The 22,720-nt window shown below is 37.7% G+C and overlaps 1 protein-coding gene across 8 annotated transcripts in view; it reads right to left on the bottom strand.

Annotated features, from left to right (window-relative positions):
• Positions 1-22,720, bottom strand: part of LOC105463245 (synaptotagmin like 5) — a 243,625-nt gene that overhangs the window by 67,093 nt on the left and 153,812 nt on the right. For all 8 annotated transcript variants that reach the window (XM_071089131.1, XM_071089130.1, XM_071089128.1 and 5 more), the window contains exon 3: positions 6,870-7,079. In XM_071089131.1, the coding sequence (XP_070945232.1) occupies positions 6,870-7,079 (210 nt within the window). The remainder of the gene's footprint in view (positions 1-6,869; positions 7,080-22,720) is intronic.

Consider the following 22,720-nt stretch of genomic DNA (forward strand, 5'->3'; position numbering starts at 1 on the left):
GTCTCTAATATCACACAGACTAACAGTTAGAATACTGGAGAAGTAACATACTCTGATTTTCAGCTTTAAAAGTGAGAAGTAATTTTGATATGTCAAATTAAATACTCATCATGTAAATTTCTAGCTGTCACAGAAAGATATAACTGTAAGACAGGTTGTTGTCATAGAAGGGTTAGAATCACACATTGAAAGAGCTGTTTCTTCCTTAGGACATTTTAAGGCATCAAGACAGAAATTTATTAATGAAATAATAAACTCATCTTCCTCCTTATACTGTGTAACCATTGAGGATAGTCCATTTTTTATTCAACTTTGTATCCTTAGTCCCTAGTATACTTAACAGGTTATCAATAAACGTGTGGGAAAGATAGATGGATGGGTTAATGAATGGATTAATCATATAGGTGGATATTTGGGTCTATTAAATTATTGTTTCACCAATAAAATTAGTGCAATTGATTCAGAAGCTCTGTATCAATGCACTAACATGTCCCAAGGAAGACACAGAAGTTTTGATTTGTTATTATTTATTCTTGTACCCTCTGATAACCACTTATGTTATATCTTTATGTGACAGTTAGGAATTTACTTTGTCCAGAGGGCAAATGTATTTGGCATGGCTCATTTCTTTTTAATCCCATGCTCCTGACAGAAGAAAACCACAATTGTTCTACATTTGTTCCACTTGCTTAAGCCTGAGACGCTTTAAGTAGAGGCCAACCATTTATTCATCCATTCAGTTGTTCATTTGTTTGTTTATCCATTCATCTATCCATTCATTTAACAAATATTCATTGAGTATCTACTATAGGCATTATTTTAAGCACTAGAACTACATCAGTGAACAGTACCGATAAAAACTCCTGCCCTTACATTCTAGTGGAGAAAGAAAAATAATAAGATAAATAAGTAAAATATAGAGCATGTAAGTATTAAGGGAAAAACCACAGGAAAGGGTTGTATTAATTTGGGTAGGCTAGCTTCTAAAACAACCTCTGAATTCCACTGGCTTATTTTAGAAGTTAATTTCTCATTAAAGGAACTTAAAGTTAATCTGATAAAATGTAGGAGAGAGGTATGAGTGACTTAGGCCTCTAGTTACCATCCGTACTAAATAGCAAATTAGTTGATGGCAAAATGTGTGAATACACAATATCCTTGGATCTTTTATTGAAAAGTATACTTCAGTAATTACAAGTGATATTTAGAAGTTAAAGTTCTCCCCATACAGAAGCTTGAGATGACTTATAATTGATTGAAGAGCTTTTGAGTCACAGTCCCTGGTTACTGTTGTCTAAGTGAGTGAGGGCCTCAGGTGTAAAGAATAGGGTGAACAAACATGATATATAAATGAAAAAAATAAATACTAAGGATCAAATAGTATTATATAAATTTAGAGAAATAGTTATTGAGAAATTCCCCCATAAATCCTCAGACTCCATAGTTGAGGACTAGCAAATCAGTGATTTGTTAAAATTCCATTTTCTTCTTCATTGCTCTAAAATGGAAAATCTCATCCTGGCAGAATCTGGTAGGAAAAGAGCTGTGTGAAAAAATAAGAAAGCAAGCAAACAAACAAAACCCCCCAAAACTTTTAAACTCATCCCAACTTTACTAACACACATCTGACTCTTAGCGTTCTTGTTTACACTATCCGCAAAATGTAAAACCAGTTGCCTATGTTATCTAATAGGTGTGTTATGAGTCTCTGAAGGAGTATTCCCTATGAGTTTATGTGATCCAGAAACAGATCAGCCCTCATGGGGACCAAGGTCCCAATTTTGAAATTAGTTCAATCCTTAACTTGATTAAGGTAATCTTGAATATGCAAGAGCCTTATCCTAGTTCCCTTCCAGAAGAAAAATGTACATTCTCAGTAGAGGCATATTACACAGAGTCTCATTAAGTCCTACTGTTTTTTCATATATTTTGATCATCAATAAAAAACTACTAAGTTTATGGGAAGAAAGACATGACCAAAACCACAAGAAACAATAAACAATAGAAATAGTCCCATAGGGGACTCAGATAACAGAGCTATAATGTATACATTTTAACATAACTCCAAATAATTATTTCAAAAAATTGCAAGAAAAAAATGAGTAGGTCAGCAGACAGTTAGAAAACATAACAGAAGCAAAATGAAAATTCTAAAACTGAAAAACACAGTAACTGAAGTTAAGAATTAAATGGATATATTTAATAGCAAATTAGACACAAAGGCAAGATTCATGAACTGAAATATAGGTCAGACAAAATATACAAACTGAGTTTATAGATATAAATGGATAACAATTACAGAAAAGAGCATACAGATATATAAAAGATGTTGAATATTACTAAGATGTATATCTTGACTACCTGGCATAGAGGAGACAGATAATGGGGGGAAAGAAATATCTAAAGAGATATTCCCTGAGAAATTTTCAAATATGACAAAAGATATTAATGTACAGGTTCAAGATGTTCTAGGAACATCAAGATAGATAAATACAAAGAAAATCAGACATAGGTTTGTTATAGTAACTGTTGAAAACACAACAGAAAAAGGGAAAATACTAAAAACGTTTTAAAAATATTACCTTCAAAGGAACAATAATATACTGATAGCTGATTTCCTAATAGAAACACTGGAAATCAGAAGCCAACAGAATCTTCAAATTACTGAAAGTTAATAACGTCCAACCTAGGATTCAATAAGCAGTGAAAACATATTTGAAAATTAAGAGTGAAATAAAGCCATGCTAAGAAAAAAATTGAGAGTACTCACCACCAGCAAAGCCACACTAAAGGAAATACTAAAGAGTACCCTTTAGGAAGAAGAAAAATTATTCTAATGGAAGCGTAGAGATATACTAAAGAATAAAGAGCAGTGGGAAGGGAACTATGTAGTAAATCTAATATATAAGCAAATATAATCAGAACTAAAAGGATAAATAGAAAATCCACAATTATTATTGAGAGAATTTAGCATACCTTTCTCGATATCTGACTGGATATGCAGATTAAAAATCACTAAGTATATGGAAGACTTAGACAATCCAATTAACAAACATCACTGAATAGAGTTATCTAGGGTACTCAAATCAGCCACTGCATAATTCCCATATTAAAATATAAAAATCAGTTTTTAATTCACAGTATGCACAAAAAATAAGTTTCAGGTGGATTATAAGTTTAAAGAAAAAAGGTAAGACAATAACAATTACAAAACATCACATAGGAGAATACTTTCATGATTTTGGTGTTAGGGAAAGTTTTCTTCAACAGGATTCAGAAAAAAATCCCTCTAGTAATCCAGGAAACAATTAACAAATGGAACTACTAAAAAGTAGAGATTTCTGTTCATAAAATGATACCATTAAGACAGTGGAAAGCCAAGTCAGGAGGTGAGAGAGGATATCTGCAATATGGGTAACCAACATAGCTTGTACATAGAATATAGAAAGAGCTCCTTCAAATCAGTAAAATATTACGTTGAAATCCACATATTGTTTATTTCATTGGTGTTCATCCTCCCAGATCTGTAGAAGGAAGTTTGCTGATGACAGAAAGGACTAAGAAATCTTTATTTATGTGAGATAAAGAATTGAGAATAATTGCTGACATAAATCAAAATAACGTATCCAAAGTAAGCAATAAAAGAACTTAAATGATTCGTTTCTTTAAAACTGTTTATCTAAAGCAATCTACAGATTCAATGCATTCTCTATTAAGATATCAATTACATTTTTCACAGAACTGCAAAAAATATATATTAAAATTTACATGGAACCACAAAAGACCCAGAATAACCAAAGCTGTCCTGGGCAAAAAGAAAACTGGAGGATTCACGTTACCTGACTTCAAATTATACCACAGAACTATAATTTCTATGTTTTTATGCTGTAGAACATATGCAAATCAGCAATGTACTGGTATAAGAACAGATGCAAAGACCAATGGAACCAAATAGAAAACCAAGAAACGTATCCATATATCTACAGTGAGCTCATTTTCGATAAAGGTGCCAGAATCATACATTGGGGAAAGGACAGTCTCTTCAATAAATGGTGCTGGGAAAACTGGATATCCACATGCAGAAGAATTAAACTAGACCCCTATCTCACACCATATACAAAAATCAAATTGGAGTGGATTAAATGCTTAAATCTAAGATCTCAACCTATGAAACTACTATAAGAAAACTTTGCAGAAAAATCTCTAGGACATTGGTCTAGGCAAACACTTTTTGAGAAATACCCCACAAGCACAGGCAATCAAAGCAAACATGAGCAAATAGGATCATATCAAGTTAAAAAGCCTCTGCATAGCAAGGGACGCAGTCAACAAAGTGAAGAGACCACTTGCAGAATGGGAGAAAATATTTGCAAAGTACCCATCTGACAAGGAATTAATAATAAGAATATATAAGGAGCTTGAACAACTCTACAAAAAAATCTAATTATCTGACTAGGAAAAAATCTAATAATCTGATTAAAATGGGCAAAAGACCTGAACAGACATTTCTCAAAAGAAGACATACAAATGGCAAACATGCATATGAAAAGGTGTTCAACAACATTGATCATCAGATAAATGCATGACAAAACTACAATGAGCTGTTATCTCACTCCAGTTAGAATGGCTTTTATTCAAAAGACAGGCCATAACAAATGCTGGTGAGAATGTAGAGGAAAAGGAACTTTCATACACTGTTGGTGAAAATATAAATTAGTAAAACAACTAGGAGAACATTTGGAGGTTCCTCAAACTACTAAAAATAGAGCTACCATACGATCTAACAATCCCACGCCTAGGTATATACCCAAAAGAAAGGAAATCAGTATATTGAAGAGATATCTGCGCTCCCATGTTTACTGCAGCACTATTCACAATAGCCAAGATTTGGAAGCAACCTAAGTGACCATCAACAGATGAATGGATGAAGAAAATGTGGTACATATACACAATGGAGTACTATTCAGCTATAAAAAGGAATGAAATCCAGTCATTTGCAACAACATGGATGAAAATAGAGGCCATTATATTCAGTGAAATAAGCTAAGCACAGAAAGACAAACTTTACATGTTCTCACTTATTTGTGGGAGCTAAAAATTAAAACAATTTAACTCATGGACATAGAGAGTGGAAGGATGGTTACCAGAAGCTGGGAAGGATAGTGGGGGTCGAGGGAAGTGGAGATGGCTAACAGGTATAAAAATAGTTAGACAGAATGAATAAGATCTAGTACTTGATAGCATAACTGGGTGACTATAGTCAATAATAATTTAATTTTACATTTAAAAATAACTAAAAGAGTATAGTTGGATTGTTTGTAACACAAAGGATAAATGCTTGAGGTAATAGATACTCCATTTACCCTGATACAAGTATTACATATTGCAAGCCTCTATCAAAACATCTCATGTACCCCATAAATATATATACCTGCTATGTACTCACAAAAATTAAAAACTAAAGAAGAGAAAAAGTAACCCTACTTATCTCAATCAAGTATTAAAACATAGTTTGAATTGCTCTATTCAGGATCACTTTTGTGAAACAGTACAGGGAACATAACATTCGCTAAAAATGTAAGCACTGAATATAGGCATCTTCAACAGAACAGTAGTCCTCATTTAGAGAAGTTGAAAATGAAAGATCACTTCTACTACCTCACTATTTACTTTTCCTCTCAAGACAACCCCTAAACTATTATAACAGGATGAGTTAATTAGTTGAAAAACAAAACAAAAACCAATGAATTGGAGTGATGCCAGCATCCCCTACTTCATTCACAGGAAAGGTAGATCAACACTCAGCTGCCTTGAGATGAGATTATGAGGCACCTCCCAGAGCAGAGGAGACAGACATTGGGAGGGAGAAAACATACCAGTAGATTCAGGGGAAATTTCTCGAAAGGGTGAGAATAGTAGAGACTGAATCAGACTAAGACTGGTTTAATTGAACTGAGAAAACAAGGACTCTTGGCTTTCACCCACGTTGGCAAAGTGAAATTTGTGCTCACTGCACTCCCACAGGAAAATGGGAAGATTCCCTCCCTTCGTTCTTTCTCAAGGAAAGGTAGGTTTGGAGGAAATTCGGGAACTACTCCAGCTTTACTTGTCAACTAATGTGCAGAGCAGGCTGAACATGTGAGAATCATATTGCCAGTCACCTCAAATGACTAAGAATGTCTCAGGGGAATTATCTGTGCCTTCTGAGGAGCCACGTGAAGCCAAGAGGGGTCCTGAGACAAGGATGCTCAGGGGCAGTTTTTAAATACAGAAAGAGTGGCTGGGTGCAGTGGCTCATGCCTGTAATCCTAGCACTTTGGGAGGCCAGGGCTGGAGGATCCCTTGAGTCCAGGAGTGCAAGACCAGCCTGGACAACACAGCAAGACCCTGCCTCTTCAATTAGCTGCATATAGTGGTGCACGCCTGTAGTCTCAGCTATTCTGGAGGCTGAGGTGAGAGGATCACTTGAGCCCAGGAGGTCGAGGCTTCAGTGAGCCATGATAACAGCCACTGCACTCCAGCCAGGGTGACAGAGTGAGATCCTGTCCCTAAAATAATAGTATTAATAATGATTAAAAAGAAAGATATATGGTTCAGTGAGGCTTCCAATTTTACAATGCTTTGCAGTTTTTAAAAAAATATTCTTTCTGTATCTGCCTCTCTCTCTCTCTCTCTCTCACACACACACACACACACACACACGCACACCCCAGAGCTCTGCCAAGGCATTGCTAAGCCTGTGATTGGGATGTAATTTCACCTGCACTCTCTATCCTTAAACTTAAAATACTCTTTTTCTCTCTTGCTTTCCCCACTCCAATCCCTTCAGTCATCAATCTCCACTTTCCATGAAAAGGCAAGAAACTCACGCGATTTTGTCACAGACAGTGCACTTCCAGCTGCCATCAGGGCCTGCAACTCGACACTCCCTGCATACCCTCAGTGAGCAAGACTGACAAGGGTCTCCCCGGTCAAAGATTAGGCCCAGGTTTCTCTGACAGTGAACACAAACTCTGTTGGCCTCTTGTTGAGTTTTCCCACTTCTACGTTTTGCTTCTAAGAGTTCATTTTTCAGCTTCCTGAAAGAAGAGGGAAAAAAATCACTTAAAACAAACAAACAAACAAACAAACAGGAGCAGAGATATCTACAATGTCTAAAACAATGTCTAAAATAGATAGAATATTTGCCTCAAACAATACTGCTTTAAACTGGGGGCCACCATGCAATCTCACTTAGAATTTTGAAAAGGTGCCTATTTGGTGTCGCTACTTTCAATTCCCATCTCTTTATTTAAGAGATATTTTCATTTGGAAGAACATTTGAATCAAGGAGTTAGAGCCAAATATTTTCAGGAAATACAATTTCTCCCTCCAGAAGCAACAATCCTTTGATATCAGTAACCAAAAAATAAAATGTTTGTGTCTTACTTTTGAATTTTGACATTCTCTACTGGCACTATTATTTTGCTATTAGTATTTATTCACATTCTACTGTAACTTCTCTAGGATATATTTGATACCATAACACTAGAGAGCATGGTCCCAGGTTACAGGTATACATAGTACCTGGCTCTTTACCTGCCTATATATACTACTTGAGGCAAGAGTGTGAGATCAAACTCAGCATCATTGTAGGCACAACCTTCATGCACTTAAGAAAAGTAACAAAGGCCCCTGGAGCCAGATGGCCGAATAGGAACAGCTCCAGTCTCCAGCTCCCAGCGCGAGCGACACAGAAGACGGGTGATTTCTGCATTTTCAACTGAGGTACCGGGTTCATCTCACTGGGGAGTGCCGGACGATCGGTGCTGGTCAGCTGCTGCAGCCCGACCAGCGAGAGCTGAAGCAGGGCAAGGCATCGCCTCACCTGGGAAGCGCAAGGGGGAAGGGAATCCCTTTTCCTAGCCACGGGAACTGAGACACACAACACCTGGAAAATTGGGTAACTCCTACCCTAATACTGCACTTTACCAAGGGTCTTAGCAAACAGCACACCAACAGATTATATCCCACACCTGGCTAGGAGGGTCCCATGCCCACAGAGCCTCCCTCATTGCTAGCACAGCAGTCTGCGATCTAACTGCAAGGCAGCAGTGAGACTGGGGGAGGGGCGCCTGCCATTGCTGAGGCTTAAGTAGGTAAACAAAGCCACTGGGAAGCTTGAACTGGGTGGAGCCCACAGCAGCTCAAGGAGGCCTGCCTGTCTCTATAGACTCCACCTCTGGGGACAGCGCACAGCTAAACAAAAAGTAGCAGAAAGCTCTGCAGATGCAAATGACCCTGTCTGACAGCTTTGAAGAGAGTAGTGGATTTCCCAACACAGAGGTTGAGATCTGAGAACAGACAGACTGCCTGCTCAAGTAGGTCCCTGATGCAATAAAAAATGATAAAGGGGATATCACCACTGACCCCACAGAAATACAAACTACCATCAGAGAACACTATAAACACCTCTATGCAAATAAACTAGAAAATCTAGAAGAAATGGATAACTTCCTGGACACTTACACTCTCCCAAGACTAAACCAGGAAGAAGTTGAATCCCTGAATAGACCAATAGCAGACTCTGAAATTGAGGCACTAATTAATAGCCTACCAACCAAAAAAAGTCCAGGACCAGATGGATTCACAGCTGAATTCTACCAGAGGTACAAGGAGGAGCTGGTACCATTCCTTCTGAAACTATTCCAATCAATAGAAAAAGAGGGAATCCTCCCTAATTCATTTTATGAGGCCAACATCATCCTGATACCAAAGCCTGGCAGAGACACAACAAAAAAAGAGAACTTTAGACCAATATCCCTGATGAACATCGATGCAAAAATCCTCAATAAAATACTGGCAAACCGAATCCAGCAGCACATCAAAAAGCTTATCCACCACGATCAAGTGGGCTTCATCCCTGGGATGCAAGGCTGGCTCAAAATATGCAAATCAATAAATGTAATCCAGCATATAAACAGAACCAAAGACAAAAACCACATGATTATCTCAATAGATGCAGAAAAGGCCTTTAACAAAATTCAACAGCCCTTCATGCTAAAAACGCTCAATAAATTCAGTATTGATGGAATGTATCTCAAAATAATAAGAGCTATTTATGACAAAGCCACAGCCAATATCATACTGAATGGGCGAAAACTGGAAGCATTCCCTTTGAAAACTGGCACAAGACAGGGATGCCCTCTCTCACCACTCCTATTCAACATAGTGCTGGAAGTTCTGGCTAGGGCAATCAGGCAAGAGAAAGAAATAAAGGGTATTCAGTTAGGAAAAGAAGAAGTCAAATTGTCCCTGTTTGCAGATGACATGATTGTATATTTAGAAAACCCCATCATCTCAGCCCAAAATCTCCTTAAGCTGATAAGCAAATTCAGCAAAGTCTCAGGATACAAAATTAATGTGCAAAAATCACAAGCTTTCTTATACACCAGTGACAGACAAACAGAGAGTCAAATCATGAATGAACTTCCATTCACAATTGCTTCAAAGAGAATCAAATACCTAGGAATCCAACTTACAAGGGATGTAAAGGACCTCTTCAAGGAGAACTACAAACCACTGCTCAGTGAAATAAAAGAGGACACAAACGAATGGAAGAACATACCATGCTCATGGATAGGAAGAATCAATATTGTGAAAATGGCCATACTGCCCAAGGTAATTTATAGATTCAATGCCATCCCCATCAAGCTACCAATGAGTTTCTTCACAGAATTGGAAAAAACTGCTTTAAAGTTCATATGGAACCAAAAAAAGAGCCCGAATTGCCAAGACAATCCTAAGTCAAAAGAACAAAGCTGGAGGCATCACGCTACCTGACTTCAAACTACACTACAAGGCTACAGTAACCAAAACAGCATGGTACTGGTACCAAAACAGAGATATAGACCAATGGAACAGAACAGAGTCCTCAGAAATAATGCCACACATCTACAGCCATCTGATCTTTGACAAACCTGACAAAAACAAGAAATGGGGAAAGAATTCCTTATTTAATAAATGGTGCTGGGAAAATTGGCTAGCCATAAGTAGAAAGCTGAAACTGGATCCTTTCCTTACTCCTTATACGAAAATTAATTCAAGATGGATTAGAGACTTAAATGTCAGACCTAATACCATAAAAACCCTAGAAGAAAACCTAGGTAATACCATTCAGGACATAGGCATGGGTAAGGACTTCATGTCTAAAACACCAAATGCAATGGCAACAAAAGCCAAAATTGACAAATGGGATCTAATTAAACTAAAGAGCTTCTGCACAGCCAAATAAACTACCATCGGAGTGAACAGGCAACCTACAGAATGGGAGAAAATGTTTGCAATCTACTCATCTGACAAAGGGCTAATATCCAGAACCTACAAAGAACTCAAACAAATTTACAAGGAAAAAAGAAACAACCCCATCAAAAAGTGGGCAAAGGATATGAACAGACATTTCTCAAAAGAAGACATGCATACAGCCAACAGACACATGAAAAAATGCTCGTCATCCCTGGCCATCAGAGAAATGCAAATCAAAACCACAATGAGATACCATCTCACACCAGTTAGAATGGTGATCATTAAAAAGTCAGGAAACAACAGGTGCTGGAGTGGATGTGGAGAAATAGGAACACTTTTACACTGTTGGTGGGATTGTAAACTAGTTCAACCATTGTGGAAAACAGTGTGGCAATTCCTCAAGGATCTAGAACTAGGAATACCATTTGACCCAACCATCCCATTACTGGGGATATACCCAAAGGATTATAAATCATGCTGCTATAAAGACACATGCACACATATGTTTATTGTGGCATTATTCACAATAGTAAAGGCTTGGAATCAACCCAAATGTCCATCAGTGACAGACTGGATTAAGAAAATGTGGCACATATACACCATGGAATACTATGCAGCCATCAAAAAGGATGAGTTTGTGTCCTTTGTAGGGACATGGATGCAGCTGGAAACCATCATTCTCAGCAAACTATCACAAGAACAGAAAACAAACACCACATGTTCTCACTCATAGGTGGGAACTGAACGATGAGATCACTTGGACTCGGGAAGGGGAACGTCACACACCAGGGCCTATTATGGGGAGGGATGGCATTGGGAGTTATACCTGATGTAAATGATGAGTTGATGGGTGCTGACGAGTTGATGGGTGCAGCACACCAACATGGCACAAGTATACATATGTAACAAACCTGCACAGTGTGCACATGTACCCTAGAACTTAAAGTATAATAATAATAAAAAAAGAAAAGTAACAAAGACATTGCCTATCATTTCAGATGAGATCAGGTGGATTCAGGGTGGTATGGCTGTAGACTGCCTACCATTTCACACTGAAAAGCTTCCGCTTAGCATTTGAAAGTTTCCAATAATTTCTATTAGCCTATGGGCTTTGCTGTTAGACACACCTATGTTTAAATTCGGGTTCCATAATGAATAAGCTGTCCAGCCTCAGGCAATGATTTACCCACTCAACCCCAGTCTCTTCATTTCTAAAATGCGAGTAATAATATTCCTTCATGATTGTTTTAAAGATTAAATGAGATGATAAATCTAAAGTTCCCAGCATGCTGCCTGGCACATTGGTTCTAAAGAAATGTTAGCTCCATGTCCCTTCTTTTACTACCTGACATGGAATTTATTTATCTATCCTTTAGAAAATTGCTATTCCAAGTGTGGTCCTTGTTCCAGCAGCATCAGCATCACCTGGGAACATTTTAGGAATGCAGAATCTCAGGCACTGCCTTAGACCCTATTGGATCAGAACCTACATTTTAACAAAATTTTCAGGTAATTAGAGTTTGAGAAGCATAGCTTTGGCAGATTCAGTCTCAAATTTGGCTATATATTGGAATCACTTTGGAAAGATTTTAAAAATACTGATTCGCAAATCTCACTTCCACAGATTCTAACGTAATTAGCTTTGAATGTGGCGTAGGTAATGGGATTTTTAAAAGCTTCACTGTTTATTCCAATATATTGCCAAATTTGGAAAACACTGCTCCAGAAGACAGGTTCCTTCTCACTTAAATGCTTCACAGACATGTCATTGCTTTGTGTTACTGAGTCAATCCCTTCTTCAACATAGAATGTCTATGTTCCAGGAAAAAAAATTGAGAATCATCCCACACGTTTTATACCATATCCTTTTACATTTGTGGTGTCAAACTTTGTCATGCCCATCTAGACTAGCATCTTCCCAAAGGCAGGAACAAAGGCCTTAGTTTTTTGTATATACTGGTCAGGATCCAATTCCATGCTAGGTTATGAAGCAGTTGAATATTTAAAGCTATTTATTATTTCTTTTGATCTTTCAAACTAGCTTCTGAGGTATTATAAGATTCATGTTAAACATAATAAGTAGTACAGATGGAATCAGAAACCAGGTCATTTATTTCCCAGCCTGATGAGAGATTCAGAAAAAGAGAATTTTCAAACTGTAGAGCAAAGTTTTTAAAATCTTTGACTTAATGTCTCATTCATTCATCCAATAAGCACTTATAGTAGCCTACACTGTGCTAGGCATTCTGGTATTGAGAAAAAAATGAGTCTAAACAAAACATCTACTAAGAATTACCATTACCCTTTATGTTAGTTAAAGAGACAAATGACACATGATGACTCATGTGTTGCAACAGGCAGCCATACTAAGCACTTTTATGTCCCCACCAAGTTTGTGGTAATTTGTTACAGCAGCCACAGGAAATGGATATATCCTCGATTTGGCCTCATTTCTTACTGAGTACAACATTCCTGGGCATAACACACCCAACTCCCTGGGCTTTCAGTTCTTTGACCTGGTCATCTTCTTTGACCTTTCTGTCCATGTGCACCATTCACTCTCATGAAGAAACCCTGGAACTTGTTATCTCTAGAAATTATGTTATATCCAAAATCATGAATTTAAGCACCGTTGAAGCCATTATTCAGTTCTAATGAGTATATCACTTTCTCATTATCCATCAGTTCTCCTCTCAGCCTCACTTCCCCTTGGAGCCAGAACAGAAGGAACCCTGCTTGGGATTGTGCGTCTCCTACCCTACAAACATCCTGGAGGCAGAAGATCAGCTCTTTGAACATTCATGTGGATTAAACAGAGTGAGAAGATATCAACAGCCTTCTGTTATCAGTTTCACATGGAGAAATGGTAATGACAACAGAAAGGAGGCCTCTTTGTCCCATTACCAAATATTTCAAGCAATGATGCATACCTTTTCTCTCTCCTTTCCTTCAACATAAGCAGGCACAGATCCTTAGTAGGAGAAGAGAAAACGAAGTAAACGAAGAGTAAAAGAAAACCTTTATTCCTTCCCTGTGGCTCACTGCAGTGGCTTGAAGTGCTGTATGAATTTGAGGCATATGGGAAGGAGATTGAAATGGATAATAATGAATAACTTAAAAAATGTCTAAAATAGATAGAATATTTGCCTCAAATAAGACTGCATTAAACTGAGACCGCCATGCAATCTCACTTAGAATTTTGAAAAGGTGCCTTTTAGGTGTCTCTACTTTCAATTCCCTTCCAATCTACTCTCCATGGAATAATCAATGTCATTAGTCAATACTCTTTTAAAATATTTCTTATATCATGTGGTTCCTCTGCTTAAAACCAACCAGTAGTTTTCCTTTATATTTTTAATAAAACGTATACCTCTTTCCCATAGCCTGTAAAGATCTGCCTAATCTGCTCCCTCTTCCCTCTGGTCATCTCCTATCTACAGATAGGAGATAGGATTCAGCGATATAATTCAACTTAAAGTTTCATAAAAATGCCAAGTTCTTTCCCACTTGAGGGCCTTTGAACATGCTATTTCCTCAGCTGGGTATGCCTTCCCTTCACACTCCATCACCGAACACAGTAGTCCTTTGTCTGTTCACTAAATACTTCCCATTCTCCTTACTTCTGAAAGCAAGTTGGGATTGCACATTTCTGCCCTCTTGGCATTAGATGTCATCATGTGACTCACAATGTCTAATGAAATATGGTAAGTAATCCCAGGTAAAAGCTTTAAAATCAAGGGCAGGGTTCACCACACACCCTTTTCTTTGCATAGAGAATGACAATGTTCCAAATAGCGTCTGCTCTGCAAGTCTGGACCCTGGTCCGAGGATACCATGAAGTAGAGTCCCCAGACATCCTGTTATGAACATGTGGCATGAGTGAGAAATCTTTGTTGTTTGAAGCCACTAAGAGTTTGGAGCTGTTACTGCAGCATCACTTCACCTATCTTGACTGATAAACACACAACTTAATTTTTAATCTGGCTGGCTCTCACTTATTTTTTTTTTTTTTATTTTAGTTTTACTGCTGCTGCCCAGGGAGGTTTTCTCTGACCACCACATCTACAGCAGCTTCACATTCTTTAATTTTCCTTGTTGCTATGTAGATGCATTTATATTAACATATAAATTGGTGACCTACATGTAGTTGAAATTGTAAAGACTGAAAAGATTAACTATCTTGACGGTTGTTGAATGATAGAATCTTTTCATTTCTGTATTCTAGTGATATATTGAATGTTTTTTTCCTCCCCATCATCAAAAATGTTCCATGTTTTAAAAAGACTTTTTGCTTTATCGTCACATAAGACATATTTCTTTCAAATCAGGAATTGCTTTCATTAAAATTCTTTTCACATTTGTGTGGCGTTGTTTTTCTTGTGTTATCTTGTCTGGACCAAAATGTACTGAACACCATTTTACACCAAATAAGATAGGAATTTTAGAATGGAAGCAATTAGCTGCCCTGAAGAGGAAGCCATGAATAAACAGTTTATAAAGTATCTTTAATTCCTTGATGCTTTTAAACTATCTCAGCTAGTAGAGCACATCAAGGCCTAAGGGAGATAATGAGCAAGCAAGGATTACACAGTGGCTCAGAGCACAGGGTTCTAAAGTCAGAGTGCCTGGGTTTAAGTTCTGGCTATGCCACTTATTTCCTCTGAGACCTTAAGACAATTACTTAACGTCTGTCTGTCTCAAGACTTAAGGAGACTTAACCTGTTTGTGTCTCAAAATACTTCTTCTGTAAAAGCTTCACAGCGTTGTTGTGAGCATTAAGTAAGACAGTGTTTGAAAGTGTTTAGCACAGCTTGACACGTAATAATTATGGAATAGACAATTCTGGTGTGTGTTTCCCAATATCTGTTCTCTCTTTCTTCTTTATTAGTGGAACATCTAGCTATACTCATGGCCACTCAGAATAAAAACTAAATTTCTCAGTATTTCTTGCAGTTAAGTTTTGTTATGATACTAAATGCTGGCCAGGGGAGTGTAATCAGAAACGATATACCTCTAGGTCATGCCTTTAACAGAATAGGGAGGATCCCTTTCCCTTGACCCCTTCTCCTTTCCCAGAAGCTGGGATGAGAACGTAGGAATGAACCATCCTGGACGAAGAGCTAAACTCTCAACATGGTGGAGCAACAAAAGATAGGGAGTCCAGACCCCCACTTTAATGTAGCCCCCATAACAATACCAGAAAAGCCACCAACCAACCCAGACTTTTACATTAGACAGGAATATGTTCCCATCTTAAGTCATTATTATAATGTGTCTCTGTCACCAGCAGCCAAACCTATTTCCCCCAAAATACAATAAGAACTCAGGAAATATTAGCTTGTATTCTTGCTTCCACTTGCAGAGATGTTGCTGTCAGGTTTTGCTTCAGCCTCTGACGTAATGCCTGCAAGCTAAGCACTTCTCTAGAACTAGTGTTTCATATTCCATTAAGAGAGCAAGGCCATAGTAACTGACAAAGTCTATTGTCAACAATGAGACAAAAATCACTAAAATAATATATGCGGACAGAATAATGTCACAGTAGCCTGATTCCGATGCCTGCACACCTCCTTGCACTGCCATCTTTTGTAAGATTCAGAGACAATGCCAGCAACACTGTGCTATTTCATATTTGCCTGAGGAAAATCTGGGGCTGACTAGACCTTCTTTCTGTACTCTGAATATAAAAAAATTACACTTTCATTTTGACTGTAGCTTCCACATGCAGCACTTATCATTAAAACCTAAATTTCACAACACTTAGCCACATAATAACAGGCACTTTACATGTTGATATGGTTTGGCTATGTCCCCACCCAAATCTCATCTTGAATTGTAGCTCCCATAATTCCCAGGTGTTGTGGGACAGACCCGGTAGGAGATAATCATTTGGTGGGTCTTTCCTGTGCCATTCTCGTGATAGTGAGATCTCATGAAATCTGATGGTTTTACAAAGGGGAATTTCCCTGCACAATTTCTCTTCTGTTCTCTGCCACCATGTGACATGTGCCTTTCACCTTCCACCATGATTGTGAGGCCTCCCCAGTCAAGTGGAACTGTGAGTCCATTAAACCTCTTTCTTTTGTAAATTGCCCAGTCTCGGGTATGTCTTTATCAGCTGCATGAAGACAGACTAATACAGTAAAGTGGTACCAGTAGAATGGGACACTGCTGAAAAGATACCCAAAAATGTGGAAGCAACTTTGGAACTGGGGAACAAGGAGAGGTTGGAACAGTTTGGAGGGCTCAGAAGAAGACAGGAAAATGTGGGAAAGTTTGGAACTCCCTAGAGACCTGTTGAATGACTTTGACTAAAATGATGATAATGATATGAACAATGAAATCCAAGCTGAGGTGGCCTCAGATGGAGATGAGGAACTTGTTGGGAGCTGGAGCAAAGGTGACTCTTGTTATGTTTTAGCAAAGAGACTGGTGGCATTTTCCCCCTGCCCTAGAGATGTGTGGAATTTTGAACTTGAGAGAGATGATTTACAGTATCTGGGGGAAGAAATTTCTAAGCAGCAAAGCATTCAAGAGGTGACTTGGGTGCTGTTAAAAGCATTCAGTTTTAAAAGGGAAACAAAGCATAAAAGCCTGATGATGTGATAGAAAAGAAAATCCTATTTTCTGAGGAGAAATTCATGCCAGCTGCATAAATTTGCATAAGTAACAAGGAGTCAAATGTAATCACCAAGACAATGGAGGAAATGTCTCCAAGGCATGTCAGAGACCTTTGTGACAACCCCTCTCATCACAGACCCGGAAGAAGAAATGGTTTCATGGGCAGGGCCAGGGTCTGCATGCTGTGTGCAGCCTAGGGACTTGGTGTTCTGTATCTCAGCTGCTCCAGCTGTGGCTGAAAGGGGGCAATGTAGCGCTCAGACCATGGTTTCAGAGGGTGCAAGCCCCAAGCCTTGGCAGCTTCCATGTGGTATTGAGCCTGCAAGTGCACAGAAGTCAGGAATTGGGGTTTGGGAACCTTCGCATAGATTTCAGAGGATGTATTGAAATGCCTGGATGCCTAGGCAAAAGTTTGCTGGAGGGGCAGGGCCCGCATGGAGAACCTCGACTAGGGCAGTATGGAAGGGAAATGTGGAGTTGGAGCCCCACACAGAGCCCCTACTGGGGCACCACCTAGTGAAGCTGTGAGAAGAGGGCCATTGTCCTCCAGATCCCAGAACAGTAGATACACTGACAGCTTGCGCTGTGTGCTTAGGAAACCACAGACACTCAACACCAGCCAGTGAAAGCAGGCAGGAGGGAGGCTGTACCCTGCAAAACCACAAGGGCGGAGCTGCCCAAGACCGTGGGAACCCACCTCTTGCATCAGTGTGACCTGGATGTGAGACATGGAGTCAAAGGAGATGATTCTGGAGCTTTGAGGTTTGACTGCCCCCTGGATTTCAGACTTGCATGGGGCCTGTAGCCCCTTCATTTTGGCCAATCTCTCCCATTTGGAATGGCTGTGTTTACCCAATGCCTGTACCCCATTGTATCTAGGAAGTAACTAACTTGCTTTTGATTTTACAGGCTCATAGGTGGGAGGGACTTGCCTTATCTCAGATAAGACTTTGGACTGTGGACTTTTGAGTTAAGGCTGAAATGAGTTAAGACTTTGGGAGACTGTTGGGAACGCATGATTGGTTTTGAAATGTGAGGACATGAGATTTGGGAGGGGCCAGAGGCTGAATGATACGGTTTGGCTGTGTCCCCACCCAAATTTCATCTTGAATTGTAGTTCCCATAATTCCCATGTGTTGTGGGAGGGACCTGGTGGGAAATAATTGAATCATTTGGGTAGGTCTTTCCCATGCTATTCTCATGATACTGAAAAAGTCTCATGAGATCTGATGCTTTTATAAAGGGGATTTTCCCTGCACAAGTTCTCTTCTGTCTGCCACCATGTGAGACGTGCCTCTCATCTTCTGTCTTGATTGTGAGGCCTCCCCAGCCATGTGGAACTGTGAGTCCATTAAACCTCTTTCTTTTGTAAATTGCCCAGTCTCGGGTATGTCTTTATCAGCAGCATGAAAATGAATTAATACACATGTCATACCATTGCTTTGACAACAACCCATGAAAAATACGTTATGAATCCCATTTTATAGATAAGAAAGTGGAATCTCCTAGAAGTAACTTGTGGGTCACAGGGCTACTAAATAAGGAGGTCAGGATTCAGACCCTGAATTTTATATTCCAAAATCTGCACTCTTCCCACACATCAGTATCCTCTCACTGGCTCTCAATATACTAAAATATTTTTGCTCAGAAAGGACCCTATATTTATTAATGACTGCTGTTTCTTTCCTAGCTGTGCAAAGCCATGCTGAGCACACTCAAAGTTAAGCCTCAGTAAACATAGAGGGTTTCTTCTGCCTGCTCGGCTTCTTTCAACATATGGCATCTGCCCAAATTGGATCTTATCACAAAGTTTCTCATGACAAATATTCCCCAACAGAGCCATTCTTCAACGAGCATGACTCTATCTTAATACATTTTGTACAACTTTTGATTAGTTTTTAAATCAAAGGCTATTAAAAAGAATCAAGACTCTCTGAGAACTGGGAAAAAGTTTTGCCTGGATAAAAAGCTGCTTAAGAGAAACTAACATGGAGGAGGAGTAAAAGAACACTTGTTCAGATAAAGAAGTCTTGTGAATTGTGCCAATTTCATGTTTACAAATAGTCTCAACAAATAGTCTCAAGGAAAGAGGGCATTGTGAAATCTTAATATCTGCAGAAGACACTTCCTGGTATTAAAAAGCTTGGCTCATAGGAATACACCGGAAAATCTCACAAAACCATGTCAACTGACAGGCAATTGACTGAAAAAAAACCCAAAAAACCCAAATTCCAAAAAAACTGGAAAAAAAAAAAGGAGCGATAATGCTGAAAAGCAACAGTTTTAGGGAAAATAATTAAAACCGTAGAAATACAAGGAAGAACTTAACCAATCCCTTATAACCCAAGAGAATCAATGACTTATTACAGATTTTCCAGAAACATTAAATGTGCTCATATATGCAAAGGGACAATGACTCAAGTATTCATTCTGAATTCTTTTTAAAAAGGACGATGGAGACAAAACAGCAAACATTATCTGTCCCTGTAAAGTCATGCTGATAGTGACCTCTGCCAAACTTTGCCTGACATCTTACCCTTGCTTAGATTCTTCTCCTTCCCTGTATTGCTTTCCCTACGAGTAGTTTATTAAATAATTATTAATTATAGTTAATAAATAAATTATAATTCAATTAATTATATCAATCAATTAATTATAAATTAATATATTAATAAGATAATTCTATAGATATAATCAATTAATAAAAATATAATTAATTAATAGTTAATATTAAATATTGAACTACTCTTTAATAAATCACTTGCACACAAATCATGAGCTCAAGGTCTACCTCTGGGGGAATTCAACCTAAGACAGGGATCTTATAAATTATATGACAAAAACAGCTCGTTACAGCTCTGAAGGAGTTAGGAATCACCGCAATTTGATACCTTGCTGTTTATTCACTATAGTCTTAAAATCATAGCAGAAATTTATCTCATATGTAATTAGCAAACCAATCTCCCACATGGAACTATCTTAATATAATTATTGCCTCAATTTCCTGGCCCATCAAGGAACAAGAATGTGTTTTGCTAATCTGAAACCTAAAGAATACCTTGCTTAAGCATTAAAAACATCAGAAAGTCTTGTTATCAATATGATAAATTACTCAGAAAAAAACGGAGATGGAGATAGAATCAGTATAGCAAGAAGTAGGAAAGCTGCATTTCTTTAAAAAACAACCAAGATAAAATGCTGGGCTTCTTAAAATATTTGGTATCACAATGCAATGATAGAATTGACTTGATAGAAGAAAACTAGGCATTCATACAAAAAACTGATACTTTAAAGAGAACATGTTGCTCATGAAAAACTCTTTAAAACCAATTCTGTTGCTGAATATGGACACATAGTAGAGGGTTTCCATTTTAGCTTTTGTAGATATATAACTGAAGTTTATTTCTAGAATGACTCTAAATTGAATTTGTGCAAACTAAATTATTTTAAATGTGGTGGGGAAGGGGTTATATGTTCATCAAAGGCAGTTATCAGTACTTAATTTTTCCCATTTTACCTTTTTAGGTGATACTTATGGAGATTCACATTTTCATAGATAAAGGTTATTGCAAAACACATTTCGAGCAGTTTTCCTAGTTGTCAGTAACAGTACATGATACAAGAAATGTTGTCACCATTTCTTTGAAATTTGTTGAATATGCATATAAATGTTTCCTTTATGCATTGTCCTTTCCTTATATGCTTCACCGAAAACCATCACTGGCAATTAATTACAAATTTTCAGATTCTACGAAAGGAAGGTGAGATTTCTGATAAGCAATAAGCAATCTGATTCACAAGACGCATGGTCTTAATTGAATCGATTTTCTCAGATTGCTGGTTTTTAAAATTAAGGAAATATTAATCAAGATATGAATCACAATATAAGAGGATTTATGAATGAGAACGTTCATGGAAATAAGAATAAATAGTTAAGAAACACCTGGCACATTCATGTTATATGGAAAATCTTATGTTATGAAATCTTATCCAGCCAATAAAAATGTTTACAAATAATTTTTAATGACATGAAAAATGTTCATGAAATAATGTAAAGCAAAAATAAAGTAAAATTTACATATATAGTATGTATATGTAAATTTCATGCAATTTCCAACTATATGAAAATATACACACACATAAAAGTGACAGGAAGGAAATTCAACACAAATGGAGACTACCTCTGGGAAGTGGAATTCTATGTGAGACTTTAATGTTCATATTATACGGTTATCTAATTTTCTATAATAAGCCCATTGATTCTATAATGAAAATATGTATCAGAGGATATTAAATGTTTGAGTGGATTGATGTTTATGATATTTTATACAGTATGTATATGTAAATTTCATGCAATTTCCAACTATATGAAAATTGCATATATATATATGTATATATATGTGTGTGTGTGTGTGTGTGTGACAGGAAGGAAAGTCAACACAAATGGAGACTATTCACTTCTGGAAAGTAGAATTCTATGTGAGACTTTAATGTTCATATTATATGGTTATCTAGTTTTCTATAATAAGCCCATTGATTCTATAATGAAAATATGTATCAGAAGATATTAAATGTTTGAGTGGATTGATGTTTATGATATTTTATACAGTATGTATATGTAAATTTCATGCAATTTTCAACTATATGAAAATTGCATATATATATATGTATATATATGTGTGTGTGTGTGTGTGTGACAGGAAGGAAAGTCAACACAAATGGAGACTATTCACTTCTGGAAAGTAGAATTCTATGTGAGACTTTAATGTTCATATTATATGGTTATCTAGTTTTCTATAATAAGCCCATTGATTCTATAATGAAAATATGTATCAGAAGATATTAAATGTTTAAGCAGGTTGAGGTTTATGATATTTTAAAAGTTGCACACACTGATGCCCTTTATAGATCCTAGTACAATACTGAGATTAAAAACTTTAAAAAATTGTTTGCTGTGTAAGAATTTTATTAATTTAGTTATTTGCATTAAATATTTGCATTGTGCTTAATTACAATAAAAGAATAATCATAAAAATTATGAAATGCATGTTAGCCTAATCTCATTATAAATTTAAATTGGTTAAACCATAACTCCTATTAACACAGGAACATTCTTATAGGATTACTGTTGATACAAAATTGTCACCTGCCTGAAATCTGAAACGTTAGTGGTGACATTTTTATTAGTGAAGTTTTCACTTATATCATTTTCTTAGGAATAAAATACCTATTTCTCCAAGGATATAGTTGATATTCAATATTCCCTTATGGGCCGGGCGCGGTGGCTCACGCCTGTAATCCCAGCACTTTGGGAGGCCGAGGCGGGCGGATCACAAGGTCAGGAGATCGAGACCATCCTGGCTAACACTGTGAAACCCCGTCTCTACTAAAAATACAAAAAATTAGCCGGGCGAGGCGGCGGGCGCCTGTAGTCCCAGCTACTCGGGAGGCTGAGGCAGGAGAATGGCGTGAACCCGGGAGGCGGAGCTTGCAGTGAGCCGAGATCGCGCCACTGCACTCCAGCCTGGGCGACTAAGCGAGACTCTGTCTCAAAAAAAAAAAAAAAAAAAAATATTCCCTTATGAACTGACTTACCTTTGAGGGGATGGGTCTTCTTTACTCCCCCTTCCAGCCCCAACATTCAGCCATGTTCTGGATTACATGGGCTTTGTTGTTCTGTTTCTGCAATTTGCATTGAAAGGGAATGGTAGTTTCTTGGGATGTGAGTGTCAGTTAACCCCTGCTGCCTAGAGGCGTGACCTCTATACCAATTCTGGCTAGAGACAATACACCAGGAAAGGAAAGGGTAGTAAAA

The sequence above is a fragment of the Macaca nemestrina genome, chromosome X (genome assembly GCF_043159975.1).
Source record: "Macaca nemestrina isolate mMacNem1 chromosome X, mMacNem.hap1, whole genome shotgun sequence".
NCBI classification, from domain to species: domain Eukaryota; kingdom Metazoa; phylum Chordata; class Mammalia; order Primates; family Cercopithecidae; genus Macaca; species Macaca nemestrina.